This window comes from Portunus trituberculatus, chromosome 43 (genome assembly GCF_017591435.1).
Source record: "Portunus trituberculatus isolate SZX2019 chromosome 43, ASM1759143v1, whole genome shotgun sequence".
NCBI lineage: Eukaryota > Metazoa > Arthropoda > Malacostraca > Decapoda > Portunidae > Portunus > Portunus trituberculatus.
The window spans coordinates 15,518,177-15,543,176 of NC_059297.1; the positions used below are offsets into that span (position 1 = coordinate 15,518,177).

A 25,000-nucleotide genomic window follows, 5' to 3' on the forward strand; every position below is an offset into this window, starting at 1 on the left:
GCGTGCTTTGGGATCCGAGGGGTCTCCAAGCGCACGGGTTCGAATCCTGTCCACGGTCCGAGTGTAGGTTGGGCTTCCTCACTCGGGGCAACGGTTTCCTAGCGGGTGGGGTTTGAGATAGGAGGTGCCCCCAAAAGTATCCCCTTTAGCTCATAAATTCCCGTGAAAAGCCCACATGGTATAAAAAAGAAGTAAAGAGGTCTTCTCTATTGAACACGTTTTATTCATCTATCTGTTTTTACGACGGACAATCAAAATCAAAAGTAAATAAATGGCAAGGAAAGGACATAAATTTATAGGAATGTTTGACTTATATCACCAGTGTAGGGGTCAAATACTTCATAAACACTAGAGTACTATTCCCGAGCTATTAGTAAACATCATTATCTATTGTACTCTATCTAATTCCGTAATTCTGTGCCGTAGCGCCATACCGTAAGCAAAGATGACGTAGGCGTATACGCGATCCACCAGCTCAGTGCCGAAGCGGTAGCGCACACAGTGGGGCGTCAGGCTCTCATCGTACCACAGACCAAAGCCGACGAAGGGGCCGCACACCATCATCAGCGTCACCACCCACAGGATGAGGATGGTGCGGCGTATCACCGAGTGTGTCACGTGCTGGGGAGACAGGTGAGCTGACGTAAGCGGAGAGGTTGTAGTAACCCTATAGTGAGTACAACACTGCCTAAAGCCGAAAAAAGAAAAGGTCAATATAATTAAAAGGAAATTAACAAAAGCACGAAGAGTTGTAGGATCCTTGCATTAAATACGTAAGTACATTTTATAAAAATGGAAGGAGGAAACAAGGTCTATTAGAAACGAAGAAACAAACACAAAAAAGAAAGAAGGATGAAACAAGAACCATTTCAATCTAAATCAGCTATTCTATTATTGAATTATGATATTCAACATAATAGCAATTCTACCTTAAAAGAAAAAAAAAAAAAACCAGACACAGACATAAACCAAACAGAAACAAGACACAGAAACAAGAAGCACAAGACAAACTAATAAAGAAAGAGAGGGAGAAAAAAAAAAAAACACTCCAACTTCTCACTCTCGGATAAATGAACGGATGAGTGAGGGCCAGCCAGCGCTCCACTGCCATCACGAGGGCCACGCATCCAGATCCCAGCCCAAAGGCGCGAAACACAACCCTCGACGCACACAGCCATTTCTCATTGAGGTTCTCGACGTAGAGACTGACATGCATCTGTACCAGCATTCCCAGCAGTGCCGTCAGGTCGTTTCCAACCAGACACCGAAGCATGAACGTCTGCAAAGAAAAGCAAGGGAAGATTGGTGAAGTGTGTGTGTGTGTGTGTGTGTGTGTGTGTGTGAGAGAGAGAGAGAGAGAGAGAGAGAGAGAGAGAGAGAGAGAGAGAGAGAGAGAGAGAGAGAGAGAGAGAGAGAGAGAGAGAGAGAGAGAGAGAGAGAGAGAGAGAGAGAGAGAATTAGGTATACCAACATACACATACACACACAAAAAGTTTTTTTTGCCACACTAAGGGTCGCTATAGATAAAATATATATGTACAAATATTGCATTGCGATTAATACAAAATGTGTCACAGTTTACAGATCACGTGCATTCCATTTATAATTTGAACACAGCTGGATATCATCAGTCAATATTGGAATTATTAATATTATTCATCTATAATTTCATTTACAAATTGATATGAAGCAAATTATTGACCTGTCATATCCGGTTTCACACACACACACACACACACACACACACACACACACACACACACACACACACACACACACACACACACACACATTAGTATCAGTAGGAATCTAGATATTAATATTCTATTGTATTTTATTGTATATATTATAAAATTGTTATTGTTTTTCCATTTCTTCTTCTTTTTACCTAAATACATAACAAATACACACACACACACACACACACACACACACACACACACACACACACACACACACACACACACACACACACACACACACACACACATACACACACACCTGCTTCCTGTATCGCTGTGTCTCACTTCTTGAAATGATGCACAAAGCTGCCATATTGCTCACGATGCCTATCACGTACAGCACCGTGATGAAGATTTGCACAGGCAGCGGCAGGTGGCGCCCCAAGTCCTTCCCTGACACCTGAGTATTGGTGCTGCTAATGTTGCCCACTGCATCACCTGGAAAAGGGAGAGTAAAAGCGTCATCATGAAAATATTGATCAGAACGTTTAGGCATTTAACCCTTTCATTGCTGAAGTATGTTTGGTGTAATTACCTCAACATCGTAAACAAAAGGGCGCTATGTCACAACCAGATTGAGTTTATAGATATCAATAGTTTCAATAACTTCGTGAAACAATTGCAAGTTGATCGCAGAGCTTTGATAATTATAATCCTTACATTAATAAATCATGTTTCTCCTCATTATCTCAAGTTTTCAGTCACTTAGTTTTGTCGTTCAGTCTCTCAATTAAATAGTCTTGTTTCTCCGACCTTCAAATAATTAATCTTTATTGACAGTCAGGAGTCTGTAGTCAATAATAGTGAAAGTTAATGAAGCTTTACAACAAATACGAGAACTAATTCATGGGAGCTTAATGTATATGTTTTGAAAAACATTTATATTACAAGTTACATAAGTCAAGAAGGAAGTTTTGAATATGGTGGTTTAAAGTAACATAAATGACTGTCTTCAAAGCCTAAGCATAACGTTCCCCCTCCCCCTCTCTCTCTCCTTCTCTGTCTGTCTGTCTGTCTGTCTGTCTGTCTGTCTGTCTGTCTGTCTCTCTCTCTCTCTCTCTCTCTCTCTCTCTCTCTCTCTCTCTCTCTCTCTCTATCGTGTATAATGAGAAAGAAGTGCATCATATGGCCACAAGCTGAGGACAATCTCGGGGCGTTGGTCTGATCAATGACCTTCAAAGGGACGAGTGCACAAGTCCCGTGTGTGTGTGCAGGCCCATTGTCGTTTAGTGTCACTTGTGAGGAAACTGGTATCATTATCAGCATTCATAACACCAAAGCGTCAGTACCATCAATCCACGAAAATTAGCGACAACAATAAAAACATCAACAACAACAACAAAACAGAACCAACAAAAATGATAATAATAATAATAATAATAACAACAATAATGATATATAATAATAATAATAATAATAATAATAATAATAATAATAATAATAATAATAATAATAATAATAATAATAATAATAATAATAATAATAATAATAATAACAATGATAACAACAAAATATATAACAAAGAATGCAAAACAATACATCAGTGCAATTCTGCTTGACAAGACGTACGCAAAACTGCATGATACAAACACCGGGAACATCACAGCATACTAGGGTAGTGACCATAATCAACGCTACCGGTCACAATGATCTTAATAGCATAAGTGTCAAGGTGTCGTATCCAGAAACACTGAAGTCTCTCACCACCACTTCTAAGGCCACGGAGATGACTGGTCGAGTTCTGAAGAGAGTATTTCCTTTTAATAATGGTGAAATCACGTTAATTTGTCGCTACAACCATTAAAACACACTGAAAATTCCGGTGTTCCTTTAACTAGAACTTTTTCAAATAGTGTTAGTGAGTCGTAGAAGTGTTTTAGAATTAGAAGCTAGCATTCAATTAAAACAACAACAAACAACAGCAACAACAACAACACCACCATCAACAACAACGACACTATCCCTTCAACTCGTTCAATATCCTTTGTGGCTCTAATGACGCGACAACACAGGGAGATAAAAAAATTTGTTACTGCTGCTGCCACCAAAAAAAGAAAAGGTATTTGTGGGTCCGCTTGTGCTGATAATGACCACGTTACTCCTCTCCCTCCACTTTCCAGTATTATCGTCATCCAGTCCTTTCTCTCACCTCCCCGCTCTCTCCATCCAGCCTTTCCCCAACCTCTCTTTTCCTTTTTCTTCCTCCTCCTCCTCCTCTTCTGAAAGATCCCCAGGTTAAGAAGTATTTAGTAAGAAGACTGTCGTAACTATGTAAATCTAATGAGCCCTCCGAAGTGAATATCAGGAGGTGAGTTAATACAGCTATTTAACCCCTTCAGTAGCATGGCTCGTTTTCATGTTCATTCTGCTGACTATCTGGCGATTTTATACAGCTTCAGAAACTCGTGCGGGGATTAAACAAGTAAAGACTCTGGACCATTAATTTGCTACTACTACGAGTACCATCACCACTATTATAATAACTACTAGAGATACTTGTATTACAACAACAACAACAACAGCAACAATAACAACAGCAACAAAATCAAAAATAATTGCTCTAACTACTACTACTACTACTTCTACAACTACTACTACTACTACTACTACTACTACTACTACTACTACTATATAGCATCCCATCTTCTACTCCTACCACCACCACTCCCGCCTTCACTACGTGTCACTATGCCTCACCAGTCATGTCTGTGAAGATGGAGGAGTCATCGGTGTGTTCGGCAGCCTCGCGCACCAGAGAGGCGGCTGTCGTCACCAGGTTCTGGAAAAAGGTGCCTGATATCTCCTCCTTCAGACCGGGCCGCGGCGTCATCCTGGAGGGAAGAGAAGCAGTAATGAGAGCAATGGAAAGATAAGAGAGATAACAAGGATACATAGCAAGAGACAAAACGAGGAGGGAGGAGACAAAAGATGAAACGAAATAGAAAGAGAGAGAGAGAGAGAGAGAGAGAGAGAGAGAGAGAGAGAGAGAGAGAGAGAGAGAGAGAGAGAGAGAGAGAGAGAGAGAGAGAGAGAGAGAGAGAGAGAGAGAGAGAGAGAGAGAGAGAGAGAGAGAGAGAGAGAATGAGAGAGAGAGAATCATTGTGTGTGTGTGTGTGTGTGTGTGTGTGTGTGTGTGTGTGTGTGTGTGTGTGTGTGTGTGTGTGTGTGTGTGTGTGTGTGTGTGTGTGTGTGTGTGCACGCCAGAGCACCTGTATGTTGCATGTACTTATAAAAGTGCTCTTTTTCACTGATATGTTTAACATCCCTCTCTCTCTCTCTCTCTCTCTCTCTCTCTCTCTCTCTCTCTCTTTCCACTTCTCACATATACGCAGCATCACATCCTACATGTGACTCTTAACACATTTTTCTCTCTACGAAGGTCCCTCATCTCCGCAGCATCACTTAGCCTCACTCCTCGTGTTACCCATTACCTCGTCTCCAGTCAGTGACTTCGTCCATCCCCAGACCCTGCACAGACATTCCTTGTCAACAATCTCCAGCATCCGCAATATAGGATGAAAGAGGAACTCAACGAGTTGTCTATCATGATTCTTTACTTTTCTCCATCTCCTCCTCCTCCTCCTCCTCCTCCTCCTCCTCCTCCTCCTCCTCCTACTACTACTACTACTACTACTACTACTACCACTACTATTACAACAACTACTACTACTACAAATGCTATTAGTACTACTACCAGTATTACTACTACTGCTGCTGCTACTTCTACTACTACTACTACTACTACTACTACTACTACTACTACTACCACTACTACATGATAAAAGGAGAAAAACCTACAAAAAGAGAAATCCATAGAAATAAACTGACATCTACTAATTAGAGGCTTGGAAAGTGAGAGAAGAAAGACAAGGGAAAAGAAGAGAAGGAAATGAGCGAATAAGAAAGTATGTAAGTTTATCATGAAAAGAGGGCAAACAAAACAAAACACTGAAGGTGAAAGGGCGGAATACAAAAAAAAAAAAAAAAAATTGTTTGACTGTACAGAACAAACGACGGGAAAGAGAACACGACAACAAAAGAACATTAAAAATAGTGAAAGGCAGATTCGGTTTCGATACAAAGTTTCAGGAGAGGATGTAGGCACACACCACTCCCAATACCCCTTCCTTCACCACCACGAGAAAGAAAAAAATAATAAAAATAAAGAAACTGGAGAGACACAAGCAATGGGACAGTATCGTACAGCAAAAAAAAAAAAAATAAAATAAATAAATAAATAAATAAACACGAAACGGAAAATCTTTGAAATAATAAAATACAGAAAAAAAAAAATATATATATGAAGGGTGAGAAGAAAGCACTGCATAGTTTCCTCTCTCTCAACCAGCTAACGTCACTCAGAGAACCTCAAAACACCAGTAACAAACCCAGCTAATCAAGGGAAACGAGGAGGTAGAAGAACAAAAAAACGAGTCGAAGGAGGAGGACGACGACGAAGCAGACTAGTTAGAAAAACAGGATGAACAACAACAATAACAAGAACATTAACAATAACAACAACAGCAACAACAATAACTAGATGAGACGAAATAGGTAGAGGAGAAAGCAGAATAAGAGTAAGAGGAAGAAGTTGGAGGCGATAAAAGAAGAAAAGGAGAAAGAGAGAGAGAGAGAGTTTAAGAAGAAAAGATGGAAGAAGAAGAAAAGGACAAGATGGAAGGAAAATCTATTGAAGGAGGAGGAGAAGGAGGAAGAGGAGGAGGAGGAGGAGGAGGAGGAGGAGGAGGAGGAGGAGGAGGAAAAAAAAAGAAGGAAGCTGAAGAAGAGGAGCAATAGAGGCGAGAGGCGAAGAGAGGCGAGAGGAGTAGGAGGAGTATAAGGGACCATGGGTTGGGATGTGAGTGGGTGGGAGAGAAGGCAGGAGTGAGGGGCCTCTCGGGTGTTGCTTGGGAGTGTCCATGTCATCCCTTGCTTCCCGTAACTAAGGCTACCCTTCGCCATTAGGCTCATAAGCACGGGAGCCAACTTCATAGCAAGTCCCCGCGAGACCTTCCTTAGTCGAGGCGGTGATGGTGGTGGTAGGTGTTGGCGGCGGTAGTGGCGGTGGAGGGGCAGGGCTCAGTTCAGATAAGTTATATCACATCGAGGCGTAATACGAGAAGCGGAAGGAGTGGCTTTGAGACTCCCACATGACAATTATTCCTGTTATTAAATATACATCGTGTTGAAGAGGAGGGTTGGACTAACTGGCTATGTGTTTTCTGAGTCAATATTGTTTAAACGCTCGTATGTTCAGTTAAAGTGTGTTGACATGACTAAAATCCGTGTTTACCCATTAGATTATGATTTATGTGAGGCTCAGGGAGTGACTAGTCTTGCTGTGCTGTTTTGGGGGACGGCAGGAGGAATGGTCGTGGTGGTCATGTGGTGCTGGTGATGGTGTGGTGTTTGTGGAGTGATATAGGTTAATCTTGTATGGTGAAGTATGTTGTTCGGTGGTGGTGGCTTGCAGAGCTGTTGATGTGGTGTGAAGTGTACATGCGGAGGTGTGGTGTGGTGTAATGGTGGTGAATGTGGTAGTCTGCATGCAGGCATCTGATGTGGTGTGGTGCTGATTTTGGTAATGGTGGTGATAGTGACGGAGCGTAAACAGAATGAGAATGAATATATCCCTTTTTGTATTTCTCTTCTTCACACACACACACACACACACACACACACACACACACACACACACACACACACACACACACACACACACACACACACACACTGCGTAGTAGGGGTTAACACGCTCAGCTCACACACTCAAGAATGCACGAATTGAATCCCGGACGCGGAGAGGCAAATGGACTATCTTATTAATGTGTTGCTACTGTTCCCTTGGTAGCAAGTAGGTACTGATTGTAACCCGGTACTGATTGTGACCCGGATGGCTGTGACTACCCTGGCTTCGTGTATGATGTGTGAGTGGTCTCAGTCTTATCCAAAGATCGGTCAGTACGAACTCTGATCTCTTTCCGTAGGGGATGACTGGCTGGGTGAATTACACACACACACACACACACACACACACACACACACATAAAAGCACGCACGCACAGTAAAAGTCCACAAAGAAAAATTCCTTCCACAGTACACTTCCTTCCTTTCATTACTACACTCCTCGTCTTCGTGTGTTTTTCATTTACCATCAAAGTAAAAGGAAAATTAAAACGATCAGAAGTCAATAATTACCTTTACACTTGGATTTGACTGCGAAGGACACGTAATGATAAATGAAGGGGGGAAACTTAGCTACTGTTACCGCTGTACATAAAGAAGGAAAAAAAATATGAATAGACAATATAATCCTCACGTTTGCCCTTTGTTGCGTAGGACACGGAATAATAAATAATGTGAGAAAACTGGCTGTTGTTGCCACGATATATATAAGAAGGGTTTATGACTATCAGTGCATTATGTTTACACTGGTTCGGTGTTTTGGTAAGCAAGAGTAAGAATGGTGGCGTCTAAGTCTTCCCTCCTTCACACCACAGATAAGCTCATAATGCCGAGCTTGTGTGCATGCCAATATCAACTTACTCCCTCTCCATCTCTCCTTCTCTCCTCTCTCTCTCTCTCTCTCTCTTGGTGCATAAAACATCTAGTAATTTGCCGAGAGAACATTTAGTATGCCTTCAGAAATGCGGTATTTTCATGCGCCTTTGATGACCCGGCTTCTTTCAACACCTTTGTGCTCCTTTCATCCTCACTCACGTCTCGGCACGCTTAAGGCAAAATTATCTCGGTCACCGCTGCGTCCTCCAGTCATCAACCTTAGTGCTGGGTGATGAATGCGAGATATTGCACGCCTACCCCCACACATACACACACACGTGGCAAAAATTACGATGAAGTGTCCTTTTAACCTTTACTTCCTCCAATCCCCTTTTGCTTCTCTTTCTCGTTCTTCTTTTCCTCCTCCTCCTCCTCCTCCTCCTCCTCCTCTTTGTGAAAATAAATTGAGCTTATACAAAAGGAGACTGAGAAGTGTCCTAATAAGTCAAAGTTTTATTGAGGATCTGACATCATTAACGCAAATGATTTTCACAATCAAGCAATAAAAGGTTACCAGAAATATCGGATTTAAGGATGGTGGTAAGATAATCAAATATAATGACTCTAAAATGCTTTCCTTTAGTAATATAATGGTAACATTTAGAGACCTAGCTGCATAAACTGTAGACAACAATATTATTCAAATAGACAAACACTGACTAGATGAATTCCTACCCAGCAATCCACAATGCACATTTCTATCTCTCCGGCGCAAACATTCCAGGAATTGTAACATTAGGCGTTGATATGATTAATTTGAGCAATAACAGTGTTTATTCTTTACTGTTATAATACCAGTATCTTTGTAGTAAAACGCACAACCCAACCTTCGCCTCTGCCCTCCTGTTTACATGAAGATTAAAGTGTTAGTCAATGTACTTTCCACAAATAGATTGGTAAGTCTAGCCGGTGTCGTTTGTACTTGGGTTTTTACTTTTATATCTTACTACTATTACTACTACTATTACTATCACTACTACTACTACTACTACTACTACTACTACTACTACTGCCATCCTTGTTACACGCATCCATTCCACTCTCGATGCTGTTAATACTTATCTCTTATCAATTTTAGTCCTTTTTATATTTTCTCCTCTTGTAAAAAAGCTATAGCAGTGAAAGTAAAGGTACATGCTGCCTACAAATATATTCTTTTTATATCTATGCTTTTTACATAATGAATATTGGCTTTGTTTATTATACTCAGTTTGTTCCATAATTGTACTGTATTGCACCAATTTTGTCACGCCCCATTTAACGTCCATTTTAATTTTCCCAGACTTTTCAACTTTTCCCATCTATCCTCAATTTTTCCTCTTCTTAAACCTTTCAATTTCACGGATAATACTCTCCAATTTCTCTCTCTCTCTCTCTCTCTCTCTCTCTCTCTCCACGACTCTTTTCCTATCTTTCACTACTCTTCATTCCTCTTTCCTCACATTCCTCACCTTCCACAACCATCGAGACAAACACGTTACTTTCCCTCTTAATATGACTTCCGCAATATTACGTTAGTTTCCTATTTTCCCTTATCCTTCACTAACTTTTTATGAGTCTGCATTTTTTACTCTCTCCTCACCAGTTCCATACTTCGTAATTCCTCCTCCTCATTTCCTACCAATAGCGTTTCTTCAACACTTGCAACTCACCATTGAGATTCGTAGCTTTCCACTCTCGCTATATTTAACTCACACTTCACAATCCAATACTCTTTATTAACTCTCTAAATTCTGACTCCTCCCCCTACCAAACCTCTTCTAAACTCTACAACTCTGCTCTCATATTCATAACCTTCGCCCTCCCCTCTAAGAACTATTCATAAGCCAACAGTGCCCGTCTACTCTAAGAGATCGATGCCACATTTCAGTTTAATGCGGTTTATCAGCTGACACGTCTCCTCCAAAGCGTCTCCTTCCCTATGCAGCAAGTCAGCCTTGGTCTGTCACCTCAGCTTAGTTCAACCCGCTGAGGAGCACCACGTGTTTGAAAGCCTCGAGTGTCCCTGAGATGTCGGTCCTTAAATGTAACATCTGGAGGGACTGCTGAGTAAGTGAAGTGAGGAAGATCTGGTATTGTGTCACCATATTAGTCGAAAATCGTTAAGTTATGTGAAGAATGAAGGAAGAGGAGACGTAATTAGCTTTACCACTTTACATTTTCTAATGAATTTTTTATGTATACTTTTCATTGCTTTATTCTCTACTTCGATGCCTGAAAGGTCTCTTGAAGCTCCAGGTACAAAGCATTGCCTTGATATTGCTAGAGAAGAAAATCGGAAAAAAACAGTGTTTTCATTCTTTGTTTTGTGTGAGTTGATTCCCTCATCACACAGAGGGATGGGTGCCAGGAAGAACATGATATTAGTCTACACAGAGGTTTTTCATAACATTCATTTGTACTTGTCTTCTTGTCTTTTATAGTCCTTCATATCTATACAAAATTTACTCTTATTGCGTACAGTGTAAGGGAACGAATTGGAAGAACTTGCACACATACTTATAGAGTGCTACTTATTTTTTCCTTTCCTTTTCTGTAAATAAGATCTGTTTCACGCTGATACAGTATAATTTGATCGGTCGACGCCTTAGAATGTAAATAAAATCTCGCAAAAATAAAATAAATGTATTGTTATTTAATCTCGTAGTATGTGTCTATATTTTGTTTGTTTGTTTGTTTGTTTTTGTTGTTGTTGTTGTTGTTATTTATTGCAACTGTACCTTGAAAATCTTATAAAAATGTTGATAAACTAGTCACAAATGCAACTATTTCTTTAACTGTTCGCTAATTATTCATTATTTCAGATAAAAAAATTTCTTCCTGTAATATTTTCTCTTAGTGTGTTTGGCATTGATTCATAATTCTATTCTATTCCTTTATTCATTTATTTATTTCCAACATTTTATGCTTGACTGAGTGATTATCATTTCAGAATTATTTTAACGAGTATTTCATATTTTCAAATGTTTGCCTTTGTGTGTTTTAGAAATTCACTCATTCTGTTCAGACTGCTAGGTATTGGTATGCTTTTTTTTTTGTATTCTTCTTGATTAGTATCCATCCTTTTTTTTTTTTATCGAGCTTAGGATGCTGTCAAATCTAATGCATCATGTTTACCATACAGTTTTCCATATGTTTTCTTCTTTTTCTCTTTCAACATTTACTTTTATATTCTTTGTCTGTAGACTATTATTCTTCCTCATTCCGTTTGTGTTGTTTCAAGTGCATCCTCGTCGAACAACCAATTCAATTTTCCCGGTATCACAGACTGCTATTGTGGCAAACATACAGTAATGACCCACGTGCTCAACCAGTCACTTAGAAAATAACAATATAGTAAATCCATTCACTTGTATCAACTTTTCATTACTTTTGTCGATTTGAGCAGGTACACTCTTATCATTCCAGTCTTTATGAACCTGAAAACGTTGCAATGTAACACCAAAACAACTCTATATCTCTGAGTGAAATGAATAACAAATGAATATTATTCATTGAATATTATCTAGTGCAGCAATTCATAAAGAATTGAGATTTATTTTTCGCCTTTGTTTTTAGAAAAATCAGGTATGATGATATACATACATTATCTTGAATAGCAGTTGAAAAGATTATTTATTGCCTCCGAACATTTATCTGATAAATAAATAAGTAAAAAAGGTTGTGGTAAATCTCCATTCACCCTCACTCTTTAATAATATAATAATATCCAAGAGTATCCTTCCATGACATTTATCAATGAAGTGTTACAACGTAAGTAAGTATAAAGGAAGGGACTCCAGGTTGAAGGATGAGCAGAAACTGTCAAGTTTACTCGGTACTGGACAACGCAATTTCCTTTCTGTTACGCAGTTTCTTGTTCGCTGCAGACCCCTAGTTTTTCCCGGAAACAATATTTACATACGATATTTAAAATATTCACGGTTGTAGCCTCCAGTGCTTGTCCTCACCGACAACAGTAAAAATATTATCTAAAAATGCGAGAATTCTGATTTTGTAGTATTAAAGTTGCATTTTCATTTATATTCAACACTCACATGTGACACAAACTGTTTTCATTTTATAATTCTCATTGCAGAATAAAAACTGAATCTCCTTTACATGACATACATTTTAAAAGAAGAAAAGAGCGTAAGCTGCACGAAAGCCCTCAAGCCAAAATACAACACGTGACAGTCCCTGCATGAAACGAACCTCCAAATCGTCACCATGAAATTCATCTAATCTTTACTACTATATTCATCAAGAGGGAAAGAGAGAAAAAATAATAAGTAAACATAAACTGTAAACTTCAAACGTACCCGGAAAAACACAGGATATTATGGAACGTCACAAGTTACGTGTATTTCTTAATGTACCTATTGTGCTCGCCAACACGTCAGTCTGCCAGGTGGTGTCCTTCACAGGCGGGTTTGCAGGGCCGGGTTGACTACTTCCTTCTTCCCTCACAACGCCGCACCACTCCCCTGTCCCCTGTCCTCACCTCCCCACCTTTGAGACTGCCCTAAGATTAAGTTACGCGTCGTCTCTTCCGATGTGGTCTGGGCCAGTTTCATCTTTTCATTTTCTGCTTCACTTTCCGCTGGTGTGATATGCACGGGATGAAATGGGAAGGAACGAAAGGTGGAGGTGTAGGAAGTGGAGGTGAAAGAGGAGAATGACAAGAGAGATGACAGAGGAGGAGGCGGAGGGAAGGAAAAGAAGAGAGGATGGAGAGAGAGAGAGAGAGAGAGAGAGAGAGAGAGAGAGAGAGAGAGAGGTGAGCGAGAAAGCTTATTTTTAACATTTTTCTTGCTCTCTCTCTCTCTCTCTCTCTCTCTCTCTCTCTCTCTCTCTCTCTCTCTCTTAACTTTCTGGATGGCAATTCTTGGATTCTGCAGATGCCAAGTCATATACTAAGAAGACACACCTCTTACTTTCCTTTTAATTTTCTTTTTATTCCTCTTCATTTCTCTCATCTCCTCCATTTCATCTATATTCTTCTTTCTGTCTTTTCTATCACGTTATCTTATTTTCTTCTATTCCATATTTCTTCCACGTAATGAATGATAAAATCTCTCCTTACTTCTTCATTTTTCTTTTACCTCTCTTTTCCCTTTCTTATTTATTTGTGGTTAAAATAATTCCCACAACAATCGAGACTTTCACAAACTATTTTCTTACCATTATATCACTTCACTGTTTTATATCCGTCTCTTTCTTTTCATAATTTTCCTTCCCTTTCTCCATATTTTCTTCTTTTTACTCTTTTCTTCCCACAACATAATCGACCAGTAGCAGCAGTAGCAGCATCAGTAGTAATAGTAGTAGTAGTAGTAGTAGTAGTAGTAGTAGTAGTAGTAGTAGTAGTAGTAGTAGTAGTTGTTGTAGAAGTAGTTGTTGTAGAAGTAGTTGTAGCAGTAGTAGTAGTAGTAGTAGTAGTAGTAGTAGTTGCTTATGCTGATGACACCACTATATATGCGACAATTCCTTCCCCACAGGATAGGCAGAGAGTCGCTAATGTACTCACTCAAGATGTTTCAAGGATTCTGTCATGGTGTGATCGGTGGGGTATGAAACTGAACCCGAGTAAATCCCATAGTATGGTTATTAGCAGATCAAGGACACCTTTCCCAGTTCACCCTGATATTGTTGTCAACGAAGTACCTATTCCTAATTGTTCGTCTCTGAAGTTACTCGGAGTCACCCTTGATCCCAAACTTACTTTTGAGTTGCACTTGCGTTCACTTGCATCATCAGTCTCATGTAAAGTTGGTTTGTTACGCAAATGTAGGCGGATATATTCCTCTGATGATATTGTAAGAAATTGCTTTTACTCTTTCATACTGCCTCATTTTGAATATTGTCACTCTGTGTGGATCTCTGCAGCAGAGTCTCACTTAAAGCTTTTAGATAGAGCATTCAACCAGATTAAATTTCTTCTTCCTAATCTTGAGATTAATCTTCGGCATCGTCGTTTGGTTGGATCATTGTCCTATTTCTTCAAAATCATGTCTAATTCCAACCACCCGTTGCATTGTCATTTGCCTGCCCCTTCACTACCAGCACGTGCTACAAGACAATCCTTGATCATGAATGACCGTTCCTTGTCTGTGAATCGATGTAATACTTCACAATTTTCCCGGTGTTTTATCCCAGTATCTGCTAGACTCTGGAATACAATTCCCAACGAGATTGTTAATTCTAGTAACATTGAAGCATTTAAAAAACGTGTGAATACCTTTCTTCTCTCTGAACTCACTACCTCTTAGATCTCTACCAATCTTCCTATTCTGCTGTTCATTCCTGTTACTTCCTTTCACTTATCGGTGAGGTGCCGCCCACTGGGCCTTTGGGTTTATGCAGTTATGCTTTCCAGTGGGTCGCCTTCATTGACCTCATAATAATAATAATAATAATAATAATAGTAGTAGTAGTAGTATTAGTATTAGTATTATTAGTAGTTGTGGTGGTAACGGTATTAGTATTAGTAGTATTAGTGGTAGTAGTAGTAGTAGTAGTAGTAGTAGTAGTAGTAGTAGTAGTAGTAGTAGTAGTAGTAGTGATAGTAGTGGTAGTAGTAGTGGCGGTAGTAGTAGTAGTAGTAGTTGTAGTAATAGTAGTAGTAGTAGTAGTAGTAGAAGTAGAAGTAGAAGTAGAAGTAGAAGTAGCAATAGCAGTAGCAGTAGCAGTAGCAGTGGTAGTAGTAGTAATAGCAATTACTATTGTTGTTGTTGCATTTGTTGTTGTTGTTATAGTGTCTACTCGCAAACTTTTCTATTTCTCATCCAGCGTTCTAACTCCCTGAAGCCACTTACGCAATTCAGTATCGCTCTGAAAATGTTTCCTACAATTCTCACGAGAGCCATTTACCTTAAAGACCTTCATTTCACTCTTATAACCAAACCATTCTGATCTGGACATGCCTTTACAACGACTTTGCCTTTCTTGGTTAAATTTATTCCACTCTTGATTTAACTACACTCTCCGTTTATCCAATTCAATTTAAATCTTATCGCTTTTCCCTTATTAGATTTACATAATACTAATCATATCTTCATTCTCCGTGGGGATATTCAACTATTTTGTTTCGTTGACGTCTACCAGTAGTTTTCTTCTTGCTTTTCTTTATTTTTCTCATCTGTCAAAACTTGAAGATGATCTCATTAACGTTTTCTCTTTTTAGGTTTACATAATTCTAGATTATATAATAACAAAATAAAATGAATAATACAAATGGCGTGTAGAGTGGGAAAGACAAGCTGGCAAGTCTTACCTAGAGAAGCGCGTGCATGATATTTCCTAACCATAAGTCTATTTCTCCCCTCTGTAAATTTGTAGCACCACTGATTTTGTGGCGGAGGGTTGGACTGCGAAGTTAAAGGCAACGAGAACAGGGAGCAGGAACAGGAGCACGTACATCGCGGGAAACCAATGAAAACTCCCGAAGACAAAGGCCTCATCTGCTGAAGGCATCCATCATCTCATGTATGAGTGGTATTATTATGCTAGTTTCTCATCTAAATATTCTAACAATTCATACTGATATTTCGTCAAAGTTTTGAGTTGTACATCTTGGACTGAACCCTAATGTGAGTGTAAGCTCAAGAGTAGAGAGGGAGAAAAAAAGGAAAAAAGAAAAAAGGAAAAAAAAACCTGTCACTTCGTCTCTAGTACAAGTAACTTCTAAGACATATTTAAGTCTATTCTTCAGGTTATGCCATTTCACTCCTCGTGAACCACTGGTGCTGATGAAAAATCAATAAATAATACAAAGACATAACAGTTATTCTGGCTCGTGGCAATGCTCAATATGTGTCTCCTTTTGGTAGGTGTCTACTAGATTTAAAATATCAAATATAAGGTATAAAGTATATTACAATGAAGCAGTCAAATCTGCGTATAGTTGCTATGTTGAATGTCCCTGATGACCGCTGGTGCTCTGACTGGTCTATCCTTCGTGTGTGTGTGTGTGTGTGTGTGTGTGTGTGTGTGTGTGTGTGTGTGTGTGTGTGTGTGTGTGTGTGCGTTTATCAAAGCAAAAAACATTTCTTTTATCTCTTTTATCCAAGAACAAAAATAGTCAAATAAATAAAAACTTACTTAGCTTGCACGATGCCCTTGGCGCTCGTATATGACATGAATGACCTTTCTCTCTTTAGTGGGACGTTGCCGCCGCTATCTCCCTCCTCCTCCCCCCCCTTCCGCTCTCTCTCTCTCTCTCTCTCTCTCTCTCTCTCTCTCTCTCTCTCTCTCTCTCTCTCTCTCACGAAATGGAGGTAGGTTTTATGATGTAAATCTGACAAAAAAATAAAAAGAAGAAAAAAAGTCGAATCAAAAGCGTTCCATAATAGTGAGTGGTGTGAAGGTGTGGCTCAGGTGCAGACAAAGATGTGGTATTCATTAATGGCACACACACATTCATCACTCGCTGGCCACACGTGATAAGAATTTAGATGGGTTGGACAACATGGATTCCCTCTTAAAGAATGACAACATAAAGATAAGAATAAATACACTTTCTGAGTTTAAATGGTGATGCCACGGACCTTGCCGAGTGCCAGGAGGAATAAGCCACGAACGTGCTAATGTGGCGCCTTTCCTTCCTCCCTGGGGACGAGGCAGGACGTCTCTCAGGGCATGTGTTGCATACAACCAAGCCTTGTGTGGCTGCCGGTGATGAGGTAATGACGCGTATCACGGACGACTTTGCAAAATTCGTAAATCGAGGGAAATAAGAAGCGTAGGAATAATGATTCGTCTGGCTGTGTCTCGTAATTAGCTTAATTTAAAGCACAAGTCACCGAGTGAAGGTTCCATTAATTGAGAGCAAACTAAATTCATACCATTGGATTCGTTCACGCACAAACCTTCTCCTTTCTTTGAACAACTGGGTTTTACAATGGTCGTGACTATCTTGCTTTCAGGCTCCGCGTCGCCGTCCTTGGCGCCTTATTTTCGATGCTGTCTCAGTTCCCTTCGCGTCAAAAAGCGAGTAGAGTCAAGAAGATTAACGAGAGCTCTCCCCCATTTTCGCGACCAAACAGCACACGTGGCTGAGGTTCCACTGTCGCCTCAGCAAACATTTCATGCATGCATCTTGAATCACACCACAAAATTACTCACCATGGACTTCTAACGGATATATTTAGCTACACACACACACACACACACACACACACACACACACACACACACACACACACACACACACACAAACACGTGCGCGCTAAAAGGTAGACAAAGGAAATTAGACACAAACAGTACATTCCTTCGATTTCTCTCTATGAAATAACTTAAATATAAAAAAAACAGCTTGCGTTTGTCAGTCCCAAAATAACAACAACAACAGCAGCAGACAATCAAATTTCTGTCTTTTCGCACTGTCAGCAAGAAATATATTTTTTGTTTATATACTACTTAATTCAACTTAGTCAACAACATAAAGCAAAAGAGAATCCTGATTCTTATATTTTATCACTACTTAGGTATTTCTTTTTCAATCCTACTAATAAAAAATGTCATAATATAATATGAAAATACATTTTTTTTTACCTACATGTCTGTAATGGTTTTATGGGTTCTGGTCCTATGCAATGTCAAATTTTTCCAGCTTTTTTCTTTCAGGAAACAGAATCGTTGCAGGAAATAGAGCTGGAGAGGCAGACGCGCATGGATGGCTGGTGCTTAACCTCTGCAATTTCTGAAAAGTACACTTATAGACACAACACAGCGTGATATTTGAAACAGATTATATACTTCGTTACGCGTGAGGTGGGCGCTATACAGAACGACTAAATGCAAGAATATGTGATATAATAAATTGTGAAAGAAAAATGGTTTAAACTGCTTCCTTTTTCATTTACAGTCTTTTCTTTTCCTATAATGCCACTTGTTGAAGGAAACCCATGTCGTTAAGATTAATACTATAATTACAACAATTTTATTATGTTACTTTTTCACAATAATTACTCGTGCACCGAGCGTGCGTCTCAAAGGAAAGAGAATGAACCAGACCATTGCCTCGTCCCCAAGAAGCGTCCAGTGACTTGAGCAAGGAGGTCGTAACGAGGCAAGTTTGGGATTTCTTTCCGCAGGCTTTTTTTCCTCTTGTTACCGGCTAGAGTTAGACCACTTAGCTTCTTCCTCCGTTCCTTTGTCCCTTTCTTCCCCTCTCCATCCTCAACATCAGCATCAGCGTCTCTCCCATCAGCATCGCCACGACATCCACCTCCACCGTCACCAAAGACATTCATATTTAGCGTTCTCTCTCTCTCTCTCTCTCTCTCTCTCTCTCTCTCTCTCTCTCTCTCTCTCTCTCTCTCTCTCTCTCTCTCTCTCTCTCTCAAATCACCACCAGCACCACGACTACCACAATCACTATTCATCTTTCTCTTCCTCATTCGTCTCCTCCTCTTTAGCCTTATCATCACCACTAACAACAACGTCATTATTATTACGAGCATCTCGAGCAGTAGCAAAATCACAAGCACCACCACCACTACCACCACTACATTATCCAACTTCACTACTTGCCTCACTCAACGCAAGTATTTATTCAGCCATCTCATAAAAAAAAGCAAAGTTGAACGCCACCACAAGTCTCGCAGAAGCCAAGAAACTTCTCTCATCGCTTATCATACACGTCTGAAATTAGCAACTCTATTTTACACCTGAAGAAACCTATGCACATTCCGCCTTGGGCAAGATGGTCTGTCTGATTAAGAAAGTTTTCTGTAGGCGATTACAGAGAAAGACGGGCGAGTTGGAAATCTATTGAGGTGTTCTCTGTCGTACATTTGTCCCTTCCCTTACCAGACAGAATTGTGTGAGAGTAGAACGATCTGTCATTAGGTGAGTAAATCCTTATGATAGCTATTCATAAGACAATCAGCCACGTGGAACAATCGGTAAAGGTGACAGGTATTAAAAATTTCAATCACATGCACGCCGCATACCTATACAGACACACACACACACACACACACACACACACACACACACACACACACACACACACACACACACACACACACACACACACACACGCATGCATACACACGTTACTATGTTTTTATGCTACTAGGGACGAAACTAGAATCAAAATAGACGAACATGAGATACTCTTGCTTTGTAAGAATCCATGACAAAAGTAACTTCACCAAGACGCCACGGAACAGAACGAAAATGACTTCCAGAGACAGTGAAGATGGGCGTACATACATGATATGGATGAGTTTGTCGCAAGGAATGATAAAAATATGATAAGGAAAGAACTGTCCCAAAAAGTCACACAAGACAGCATCTGCATGCCCGTCTTTTAGCTGCCTCTTCCATACTTCATCACAGCTCCGTCACAGTGGTCGCTGCTGCTGTTGGAGCATTCTTGCCTCTATGAACCCATGAATAAAATAACACATGTTTATATTATGAAAATCATTAAAAAAAGTAGGTAATGTTTATAATATGGATAGAAATATTTTTGTAACAATCTTTTTTGGCTGCAAATTTCTAGCGTAATGCCTATGAAGTGCTATCAAAATACTGAAATGCATTGTTTGAATCTTGTATGAACGATGAAAGCAGAACAATTTCGCTGAAATAAAATTACAATAAAATTTTACAACTAATGACATTGCAACACATGAGTAATTACTTTGATCTTAATAGGAATTAAGTGAGCATTATATGACAATATTAATACAATATCATATTGTGAAATATTGTAGCGTCACAACTTGAAAGAACAAGCCTGAAAAATGTTTAACTTTTATGTCACAAATGTAAACAGCCAGATTTACACTGTCGTTCTAAACCGTATCGTGTATGTATGTATGTATGTATGTATGTATGTATGCATGTATGTATGTGTGTATGTATGTGTGTATGGAAGGATGAATTATGTGTGCATATCTGTGGGTGAGGCACACAATGACTGATAGCTCCGATGTTTTCTCTTTTCTGGGAAGCGTTCACGAGAGAGAGAGAGAGAGAGAGAGAGAGAGAGAGAGAGAGAGAGAGAGAGAGAGAGAGAGAGAGAGAGAGAGAGAGAGACATAGACAGAAACACAAAGAAACATACTGGCAGGCACATATCAGCGAACTAATCTTAAGCCTCCCAGCCTTACCCACACCCATGTATATTTTCAGTATGTATGTGCTGCCATCCGAATAAACCTATTATCATTATTATGCGCAGACAAACAGAAAGAGACAAACAGATAAAGAAGGGAAATGCGTGGAGAAAAATGACAGGTATGTACCAAACCGTGAAATTCATTTATACGAATAGTTACGGAAGAATAATACGGGAAACATCTCTCTCTCTCTCTCTCTCTCTCTCTCTCTCTCTCTCTCTCTGTCTCTCTCTCTAAGAAACATCTATAGAGAAAAGTAAACACAATTACACTTCTACACACACACACACACACACACACACACACACACACACACACACACACACACACACACACACACACACACACACACACAGCCGCGTATTATCTTCGCTAAGTATCACTTGGACCCAAATGGCCACCGGAGGCCTACTTTTATGGCAATGCCGTCGCCGGGGCAACACTCCTCCATCCAGCGGTATCGTCTTGCCACTTACTTCCCTTAACAACAAACAACAAACCCTTCCACGCGCTTCTATATGCACAGTATCGTTTTCCTCCCCTCCACTACTGCTCTCCTCCATAACCTCCAACGAAACAACAAGCCCCTCCATTCCGTATCCTGGTTCTCCTTCCACAACAACCCCTCTCCCATTCCTTTCATTTCACGGGAACAACCTACGCCCTATTCTGTCCTTTACTCGTCCCCTCTCATCACTAAACCACAACGCAGCGTCTCTGTGGGTTCTCGAAGACAGTTTAAAAGAAGCTTATTAGTACGCCGCCCCATAAAGACCCAACCTCCCTCAGCGTCTCACAAGCGGCTCCCGAAAGAGAATGGTAAGGCGAACAACGAGTCTCTGTGGGCGGTGGCTGGCGGAGGTGGAGGTGGCGACGCTAACGGTGGAAATAGTGTCAGCATAAAGGGAGATGGGGATAGTGAAGGACGTTTTGTTTACATCCATTAACTTCTTTCGTGCTGCTGTACAAAAAGAATTTCAAGGCTGTTCTAACATTTTTTTTCTCTTCTTCATTTGACTTTTATTTTTTCTCTCTTTTTCCTTTCTCGTTCAATCTATATAGGTGAAATTCCATCGTACTGTCATTCTCCACCCACCAAAAAAACAATATTTAAAGCTATTTTTTTTCAATCTTTTACTTAACTTTTTTTTTGTCACTATTTTTCTTTCTCTCTAAATCAATTTACTTTCCTGAAATTCCACTGTACAGCCATACGAGGAGTTTTTAGTAACCTTCCATGCTTTTTTTTTATTTATTTATCTTCACTCCAACACTTTTTTCATTTGTCCTCACGCTCACTTTTGGTTCTCGTTGCTAAGTTTTTTTATTTCCTCTGCTCCTTCTCATCATGAACATATAAATTTTCTTCATAACTGATCAACATTTCCATTAATTTAATTTTCTGATGTACCAAGTACTTATATATTGGCAATACCTTCGATATGGTGTTATGCTACATTCTCTGCTGCTTGGATGGGAATAAATCAAAAGCACACTACTAAAAACGCGGTGGTGACAGACAAAAGCAGAAAAAAAACGTGTGAAAATAAGAGAAGCTGTAAAAAAGTCTTCATGTAAGTACTCAGCCCTGATGCAGTCATTTGTAAAGGAGCAGGGAAGAATTGTTTAGTGATGCTTCGGTTAGCACAAGTTTTATTAGCAACTTACAGGAGGAAAACATTCGTATTTCTTTTTTGTGTTTGCCATGTTGTTCTTTCTGTTATTGATGGAAGTGGTGGTGGTGTTTCTTGTTCTTGTTCTTGTTCCCTTTGTTTCTATTCTTGTTCTTGTTCTTGATTTCTCTCTCCCTTTTTGTTTTGTTCTCTTTTGTATTCTCCGTCTTCGTCCTCTTTTCTTTATATCATTTTAGCCTGAATATTAACATTACTCCTACATTTCATCTATGGTTTCTCTTTCAACTAGTGAGTCGTTCACTTTTCAGCACATACGTTTGGAAGAGAGAGAGAGAGAGAGAGAGAGAGAGAGAGAGAGAGAGAGAGAGAGAGAGAGAGAGAGAGAGAGAGAGAGAGAGAGAGAGAGAGAGAGAGAGAGAGAGAGAGAGAGAGAGAGAGAGAACCATACATAAGCAACGTATAGGGTGAAGAGGATGGAGATAGAAAGAACCTAGTGTCGGGTGTGTGAGGACCATTACTCAGAGGCTATCGAAAGGCTGTGGGTCAGAGCTCTTCCAACGGAGTATAAAGGGGCCAGGGTGTAAAAACGGTGGGGGCGATTTCCTGGTCAAAGGAAGACTGTTGAGTAAGAGAATGAAAGAGGAACAGGATGAGAAACTTTGTAATAAAAGGAAGGATTATGAGAACGAGAGAAAGGGATAGACAGATAGATTAATAAATATCTGGTAGGGAGGGAATAGTTAATGGTGACGCGACAGAGGTAAAATATAAAAGGTGGAAAAAAAAAAGTGTAGAGGGAGGAGAGAATTGGCGAAGAGTGAAATAAATTGGGGATAAATCAGATGAGCTGGGAAAGAAAACAAAGAAAACAAAACACAAAAACGTAGAGGATTAACGAAAAAAAGAGCGAAAGAAATAGAGAGAGAGAGAGAGAGAGAGAGAGAGAGAGAGAGAGAGAGAGAGAGAGAGAGAGAGAGAGAGAGAGAGATCCAATCTCACTCAAAATAAATATGCCAATTTCAATACGTTATTGATAGTAAACTTGAATTACAAGGCAATTAACAGGTCAAGGACATGTAAAAGGAGAAAGTTATCTTTGATGATCTTTAATTGATCAACCTCATTACATTGATGAATAAATAGATAAGTAAATAGATAAACAGAAAAATATCAGCATCATTAATTTGAGCAAGTTTTCGTGAAGGATTACACGAGGTTATGGAGACTGGAAGTATCTTTACGTAATATACATAAAGCCACAATTAGAGTGATTGGCTTCGCTCTGAACAGCGAACTACATCACGGCACGCAGCTCCCTCCGTGCCCCGTAATGGAGCCCTCACTCGGACCACCGTGCCGCACTTCTGGAGTGAAGATGAATAAATAATGTGTACATTTTTCTTGCCGTGGCACGTACAATTATCAAGTTCAGATATATAATTTCTTGTGTAAATTTCATTATTATCATTATTATTATTATTATTATTATTATTATTATTATTATTATTATTATTATTATTATTATTATCATTATTATTATCATTATTATTATTATTATTATTATTATTATTATTATTATTATTATTATTACTTTTATTATTATTATTATTGATTTTATTCATCTATTTTTTGTTTATTTATTCTTTATTACCATCATCATCATTACTATTATTACGAGTGCTTACTATCAATACCTACTATCGTCATTGCTGTTTTTGTTGCTGATATCATATGGAACGAATGTTCCTTCTATTTCCCATCACTATATCAATATTTGTAAAGTTACCACGAGCCAGGAGAAACGTTGGTATCACTCTATTACGAGGCAGTGTATACTAAAAACGTCGCCAAGGTAATACTCACTTTATCGTCTGTAGGAAAATTAAAGACAGCATACAGTCTCTCTCTCTCTCTCTCTCTCTCTCTCTCTCTCTCTCTCTCTCTCTCTCTCTCTCTCTCTCTCTTAGCGCAGGAACAGTAGCAATCTAAATTAGGTTTTAACAAAATTACCAAGACTGTCAACTATTATCCTGGAAAGTTAATGTAAGAGAGACTAAGTAAAAGTACCAATATGGAACATGAAAAGAAAAAGAAAAAAAAAAAAAAAAACAGTCGTTGATAAATTTTGTTTCTTAAAAAAACCTAAATAAGTTAAAAACCCGTTAACCTTTCTGCCATCTTTCAAGCTTGAAAATGCAATGTTGTGTAAACGTACAAGTAATGTTTTCCTCCCCTCAGAACGCGCCGCCAGTAATGGTAAGTTTGTTTCGCATTCATTTTCATTCCTTGTCGTATTTTTTTTATAATCCGTATTCTGCTTCCCTTCCTAGTGGCACGGTGCCTAAGGGAGAGGCCCTGTGGCGGGGTAATCAAATACAACTTCACGCATCGTTTTACCAACAATATTGCTATTAATCTTGTTGATGAATTCCTTGAAGAGCCGCAGGTAGAAGAGTGTCAGGAACATCAAGGGAATACAAAGGCTATCGAAGGTTAGTGAAGATATCGCCTATTCAATGTTCCCTTTTGATGTGTATTTTTCTCAACTATCTATTGATTTGTTAAGTGAGCAGATGTGCAAACCACCGGAAATTTCGAACATGCACTTGTATACGCGTTTTAATTCTTATACTTTTTTATTTATTATTTCAGTATTGGAACGAGGATTATTAACATTTGCAATAGAAGGTAGTAATGTGTGTGAAGTGCGCTTTACTTTTCGCAACATCGCTTCATTATTTTTCTCTCGGTATGGAGATCAGAATAAACTTGGGGACTACTTCATACTTTCCTGAATAAAAAAAAAAAAGGAACGTGAGCAGTATACATACCCTTGCCAAATAATCTTTTTGTGTGAATAAACGAGGTGTATTAGGATTACTAACTGACCCCAAGACTCTCTGCTTGTGGGCTTATTAAAGATCCAATATAAATCTATGAGCAACAGT

At 39.3% G+C, this 25,000-nt stretch overlaps 1 protein-coding gene and 1 long non-coding RNA gene across 3 annotated transcripts in view; one reads left to right on the plus strand and one right to left on the minus strand.

Annotated features, from left to right (window-relative positions):
* The window catches only part of LOC123518102 (prostaglandin D2 receptor-like), a 129,852-nt gene that overhangs the window by 11,635 nt on the left and 93,217 nt on the right, over positions 1–25,000 (minus strand). For both annotated transcript variants that reach the window (XM_045278717.1, XM_045278716.1), the window contains exons 3-6: positions 4,440–4,573; positions 2,002–2,180; positions 1,061–1,279; positions 435–621 (exon numbers count right to left, since the gene is read on the minus strand). In XM_045278717.1, the coding sequence (XP_045134652.1) occupies positions 435–621; positions 1,061–1,279; positions 2,002–2,180; positions 4,440–4,572 (718 nt within the window). In that variant the 5' untranslated portion in view covers position 4,573. The remainder of the gene's footprint in view (positions 1–434; positions 622–1,060; positions 1,280–2,001; positions 2,181–4,439; positions 4,574–25,000) is intronic.
* Positions 1–25,000, plus strand: part of LOC123518104 — a 169,929-nt gene that overhangs the window by 5,719 nt on the left and 139,210 nt on the right. The gene's annotated exons all lie outside the window — the stretch shown is intronic.